Source organism: Nilaparvata lugens, unplaced genomic scaffold (assembly GCF_014356525.2).
Source record: "Nilaparvata lugens isolate BPH unplaced genomic scaffold, ASM1435652v1 scaffold6351, whole genome shotgun sequence".
NCBI lineage: Eukaryota > Metazoa > Arthropoda > Insecta > Hemiptera > Delphacidae > Nilaparvata > Nilaparvata lugens.
Window position 1 is genome coordinate 1 of NW_024092107.1, and position 6,774 is coordinate 6,774.

At 34.5% G+C, this 6,774-nt stretch overlaps 1 protein-coding gene across 1 annotated transcript; it reads left to right on the forward strand.

The window, feature by feature from the left end:
* Nucleotides 1-1,825: 1,825 nt before the first annotated feature.
* On the forward strand, nucleotides 1,826-6,524 carry LOC120356275 (ras-related protein Rab-4B-like; the record flags this gene model as incomplete). Its single annotated transcript, XM_039445189.1, has 2 exons — nucleotides 1,826-1,950; nucleotides 6,307-6,524. Coding segments are annotated over 2 exons (343 nt in total), but the record flags the coding sequence as incomplete, so codon positions are not given.
* Between the last annotated feature and the right edge of the window lie 250 nt (nucleotides 6,525-6,774).

Consider the following 6,774-nt stretch of genomic DNA (forward strand, 5'->3'; position numbering starts at 1 on the left):
GTCTTTTCATTGGGAATAAGCTGTCGCCTGTGGTCAAATGCAGAGGTGACAAGTAGACGGGGTGACACCTTGTCGCGTACCCAATGGAGTCAACACAATACCAATCAATATTCCCTTGAATTGAATACTTAAGGTACATGTTTCATTCATTCATGTTTATCATTTATTAATTGACTATATTATGTAGTTGTAACAAATAATTTGTATTTTTATAATATCAGAAAAGTAGAACCTACTTCAGTATCTTTTGATAAATGATGAATAAAGCCTTTATTTTTGTCCAAAACATACATAAGCTACGGTACTGAAGTGCTTCAAAATACTTTTAAAATCAATTGAATTGAATTGAAAAAATCTTTATTCATAAACATGTAAAAAATACATATGAATAGTGTCACAGAATACTAAGGAATATAGCCTAAATACTAATTAAAAATAAATGTCATACACATAAAATATTATACATATTACACATAAATTAATCAATTCAAAAAAATTAATAGTTGTTGTTTTCTTATTAATAGTTTTTGTTGAATCTTATTTTGTTTTGGAAACTAAGCCCGTCACCGAGCATAGGCCTCCTCTAGGTTGTTCCATCTCTGCCGGTCTCTGGCTGCAACCATCCATTTGATGGTACAGTATCTATAGTCTGTGTAAAATAATTTGAGACTTGGCCCTCCAACCGAAAAAATTACAGGGTTGCCAAATCGTGTAAAATTACAACTTTCTCAAATTTCCAATTCAACGTCAGTATTGGATGTAGAATATCATCCCCGATATCCTAGTAGTGATAAAAAAGGTTTTCAGGGTTGAATGATTAAAAGGAAATTCATCTTTTATGATAAAATTGGAAACATCGCGAAGATTTGTTTTTCTTTTGAATATCACTTCTCTCAGAATCATGGGGCGTTGTAATGCGTAATAATTTTATATCAAATTATCGGGGAGAATGTCTCCTTTCTATTGGTGTCTGGATAATTTATCCGACCCATAGTTATTTTTCAATTAATAATTATGTTCGTCAATGTCAATGTCGAGACATTTCGAGCAGAAAACATGAAATTTTCGACATGCTGGAAACTTTTTCGTTTCAGAAGATAGGTGGGTGTGAAAGCGAGAAAGTTTCTCAGAAATAATTTAAATTATTTTTCCAATTGTCAAACGTACTCGGACGTTCAAAATAACTATAGGATGGATAAAAATGATCCAGATACCAATAGAAAGGAGACATTCTCCCCGTTAATTTGATATAAAATTATTACGCATTAAGACGCCCCATGATTCTGAGAGAAGTGATATTAAAAAAAATCTTCGCGATGTTTCCAATTTTATCATAAAAGTTGAATTTCCTTTAAATCCTTCAACCCTAAAACGTTTTTAGCACTACTAGGATATCGGGTATGATATTCTACATCCAATTTCGACGTTGAATTGGAAATTTGAGAAAATTGCAATTTTACACGAATTGGCAACCTTGTAATTTCTTCGGATGGAGGGCCAAGTCTCAACTTATTTTACACAGACTATAGTGATACAGTTTAATCAGCTTCTAATTATAAAACTATGATTATTTTCCCCTGTTATTCATTAAATAGTAATTTCCCTGTTATTAATATTTTCCCTTGTTTTTCTGTAATACAAGTGATTGAATTATACATTTATTTTCTTCTGGTTGTGATAACTCATTTTATTTTAGGTTTTTATGAATTGTAAAAATTTGTTTCGAAATTAATATTTTTCTTTTCAAATTCTGTTACATTTTAAAAAGTAATATTTTTCTTTTCAAATTCTGTTACATTTCTTCTTTAAAAATTGAATTGTAAATTTTTTTATAGTTAAAAATGACAGCAGTCACACGATAGGAGTTGAATTTGGATCCAAAATAATTAACGTCGCTGGAAAGTCTGTGAAACTTCAAATATGGGATACAGCCGGCCAGGAAAGATTCAGGTAATTGAAAAATACTCCATTATGTATAAATTCATAGAAAAGAGAGACAACAATAACGTAAAGTTTGCGCTTGACTTTGCGTTTTGACTCGATCTGGCAACGTTGTGTAGCTGGAAAAGTATAGCACTATAATGTTTTTCGAATGATAGACAAGGATAGCAACACCAATGTTAATCAAATACTGCCATTATAACGTGAACCTCACTATATTGTCCCGTTACTGGCAACCCCGTCGACAAGAGGCTGGTTGAGCTCTCTGTGTGTGGACTGTATATATGTATATAGTGAGGTTCACGTTATAATGGCAGTGGAGAAAGATAGCACAACAACGTTGCCGATCTTCTTTCTTGGCAATGCCTTCTATAGACGGTAGCTTAAACAGGTTTATTGATGTAATATTAACTGTTCATTCTCGTTTAAATAATCAATTATATTTTATTAAGCAAGAAATTATATTTTTCAATTATTTCATAATGAATTTTATTATCAAGATTAAATATTTTGTTAATTAATTATTAATTTTACATTGTTGAAAGACGATCTGGCAACAGAAAAATGCGAGAAGGAGAAAGCGCTATCTGCTTTGTTGAATGATAGACAAGGATAGCAATGCCATTGCCATTATAACGTGGATCGCACTATAAAACGATAATTTTTTGTCTGGCAGTGTGGCTAGGTGGAAAAATCATTATAACAAACACTACTTCACCTTATTATTTTTTTTTGTTTGTTCTTACTGCCGAGACTGTGCTATGGAGCTCTCAACACCACTAGTGGCTCATGGTCATGGTTCACATTACGACACGACACTGAGTTCAACCGCAATTTAGTGCACATACACTTTTCATACCACAGAGCAACTATCGCTGGTGTGAACTCCCCCATGTAATTTCACACATTTCATACCACAAAGCAACTATCGCTGGTGTGTACACACATTTCATACCACAGAGCAACTATCGCCGGTATGAACTCCCCCATATAATTTCACACATTTCATACCACAAAGCAACTATCGCTGGTGTGAGCATCCTCGGGCCCTGCTTGTATAATCTCACACAATTCAGATCATGGAGCAATTATCGTGGATGTGAATTCCCCATAAAATTTCACACATTTCATACGGTACCACAGAGCAACTATCGCTGGTGCAAGTTTCCCTGTTTGACGGCTGCTTTACGTTTTTATATTTATTTATCCATTCATAAAACATCTCCCAGAAAAGTAGCAGAGCTTAATGTGGTATATGTGTTTTTATAAAAAATGGTATATTATTCGATGAAATCACTCATGTAAATAGGGGAGCAGATACTCTTTCAATAAGATTACAAATGAATGGTTCAATTATAAATTTAATAGCAGTGTATAGATCTCCAGCCGCTGACATTGATGTTTTCTTATCTGATCTTGATACGCAACTGAGAGACATTGATAAGACACAAGAAATTATTTTGCTGGGTGACTTGAATATCGATCTATTACAAAACAGTAAAACTTCAAATGAATATATCAGTTTAATGCAAATAAACGGTCTCAAGTCGTTCATAAACAAGCCAACACGAATAAATGATAATTCTGAAACCTGTATTGATCACATTTTTTACAAAGGTCCGAAAATTGGGGAAGAAAACATTCTAGGAAACAATTATTCATAAAACTTCTATAACCGATCATTTTTGTATAACTCTCCATATTAGTATAAACAAACAGGCACCTAATAAACCAAACAACTTAAATCATTACAAAGAAAAAATAAATTATTTCAAACTCATTGATTTGTTGAAGGGGGAAACATGGGTTGATGAACTTTCTAATATGGACGCCTCTACTGACTTGGATGATCTAGTTAACCGATTCGTAAAAAAGTTGTTATCTTATATAAAACTATCAACTCATCAAATAAAGTTGAAAAGTGAATCTAGACCTCTAAAGGAATGGATAAGTTCAGGCTTGGTGAATTCAATAAGAATAAGAGACAAAATGCATAATACTTTGAAAAAACAACCTTTTAATGTAACGTTGAGAGAAAATTATAGTCTATAGAAATTTACTAAATAAACTTATCAAATCAGCAAAAATCGACTTTTATAAGAACAAATTAAAATCATGTGAAGGGAACAATAAAAAGGTATGGAACTGCATTCAAGAAATATTAAACAGTAAACGCCAAAAAGTTCTGCCTGGTATTGATCCTGAACTACTAAATAATTATTTTTCAGATGTGGGAAAGTCTTACGCGAAGAGAGTCTTCGAAGAAAATGAAAATCTTCCTTTTCTGGAAACCACTGCTGTTTCTAATTTCCGCCTTGTGAACTCTTTTTTTATGCATCCTACAAGTTCACAAGAAGTTATAAAACAATAAATAATTTAAAAAATGGTGCATCCTCTGGTTTGATAATTTAAGTAGTTTTTGTTTAAAAAGAATAGCAACTTTTATAGCTCAGCCCCTAACATTAATTTTTAATAGATGTATGGAAACTGGACATTTCCCTAGTCACTTTAAAATTGCAAACATAATCCCATTGCATAAATCTGGGGACAAGAAGAATCCAGGCAATTATCGTCCAATAAGTCTCATAAGTAATTTATCCAAAGTTTTTGAAAAAATAATAAAAGAACAGGTTGCTCATATTTAAAAAAGTTCAATTTAATAAACCAGTATCAATATGCCTTCCAAGAAAATAAGAGTACTGAGGATGCCATGACTGAACTTGTAAAAGAAATAACATCTAATTTCAACACAAACAAAAAATCTTTGGCTGTATTTCTGGACTTAGCCAAAGCATTTGATACTGTCCCACACATCAACCTGCTTGAAAAACTTGAAAATGTGGATTTCGTGGTCCGGTCTTGAAGCTCATTGCTGGTTATTGGGGAACAGAATACAAATTATAACTCTAAATGGAAAAGAGAGCAAAGTAACTTTAACAGGATTCGGCTTACCCCAGGGTACAGTTCTTTCTCCGATTTTATTTTTAGTTTATATAAATGATCTATTAAGTCTTCCTATCAAGGGATGTAGAGTTTTGTCATATGCTGATGATACTGCATTGGTTTTTACGGGGACTTCATGGGACAACGTGATATCCTTAACCAACATCGGACTAGCTGGTGTGAGAGTGTGGCTTGTTAGAAATGCGTTGACACTGAATTACTCGAAGAGCGTTTATATGACTTTTTCACCAAACTCAAGAACTCAACCCGATGATATCACACTTCAATTAAATGCAGTAAGAGTACACAATGGAAATTGCCTGTATGGCAAGAACGGTAGCAATCGTAATCAACTGCCTTGCCCTTGTCCCGTTTTAGAAAACGTGACCAAAACAAAGTATTTAGGTGTCACTCTGGACCCTAATTTAAGATGGAATGAGCATATAAATAGTATGTGTAGCAAAATGAAATTTATGATCCACAAATTTTATAATTTGAGCTTACTCAAAGACAAAGGTCTAAGTAGAATGGTATATCTAGCATATGCTCAGTCAGTCTTCCAGTATGGAATTAGGGTGTGGGGTGGCGCTTTCAATGCACATTTTAAAAAATTGAATGTTATTCAAAAGGGTATTCTCAAGGCAGCCTTGGGAGTGCCCAGACGATACCCTATTCACCAACTTTTTCTGGAATTTGGAGTTATGACAGTCAGACAGCTATATATTAGAAATCTAATTAAATATATCAGCAATCATACAGATATCTTTACACTGCATCAAACTAATTATATTTTCAGATCTGCAAACAGATATATTGTTCCTCGAACTGACTTTCGTGACCCGTAGCTACTACCGTGGCGCGGCTGCTAGTGTTCGACATGGTACCAGCAATAGTTGGCTCCGCTATTAAAATATGTGAAATTGAATTATAATAGATGTTCACTCCAACAATAGTTGCTCTTTGATATGAAATGTGTGGAATTATACGGGGTTTTTCAAACCAAAAATAGTTGCTCTGTGATATGAAATGTATGGGATTATATGAGATTCTCACATCAGCAATAGTTGCTCTGTGGTATGAAATGTGTGGAATTCAATTGAGGTTCTCATGCATTTTTTTGTAGATCGGTGACCCGTAGCTATACTATCGTGGCGCGGCTGGTGATCTGCTAGTGTTCGACATGATACCAACAATAGTTACTCTGTGGTATGAAATATGTGGAATTATACGGCAGTGTTCACACCAGTAATAGTTGCTGTGTGATATGAAATGTATGGAATTATACGGCAGTGTTCACACCAGCAACATTTGCTTTGTGGTGTGAAATGTGTGGAATTATACGGGGGTGAACACACCACAATGGTTGATTGTTATATGAAATGTGTGGAATTGAATGGAGGTTTTCATGCATTTTGTTTGTAGGTCGGTGACTCGTAGCTACTACCGTGGCGCGGCCGGTGCACTGCTTGTGTTTGACATGACCAATCGCGAGACGTTCAACGCACTGGCCAACTGGTTGTCGGATGCGCGCGCACTTGCCAGTCCCAACATTTGCATCCTGCTAGTCGGCAACAAGAAGGACCTCGAAGCCGAACGCGAGGTCACCTTCCTAGAGGCCAGCCAGTTTGCGCAGGAGAATGGTCAGTGATCAAATACATAAATATGTATAGAGATGAAATACATAATAGGTATATATGTATAATAGGTATATATATGTGTATACATATAGGTATACACATGAATACAATAGTGATCAAATACATAATAGGTGAGGTCCAAGTGAAGTGAGAAAGATAGGAGAAAAACGTTGCCGATCCTCTGTCTTGTCAATGCTTCTATAGACGTAGCTGATACAGGTTTATTGATGTAATATTAACGGTTCATTCTCGT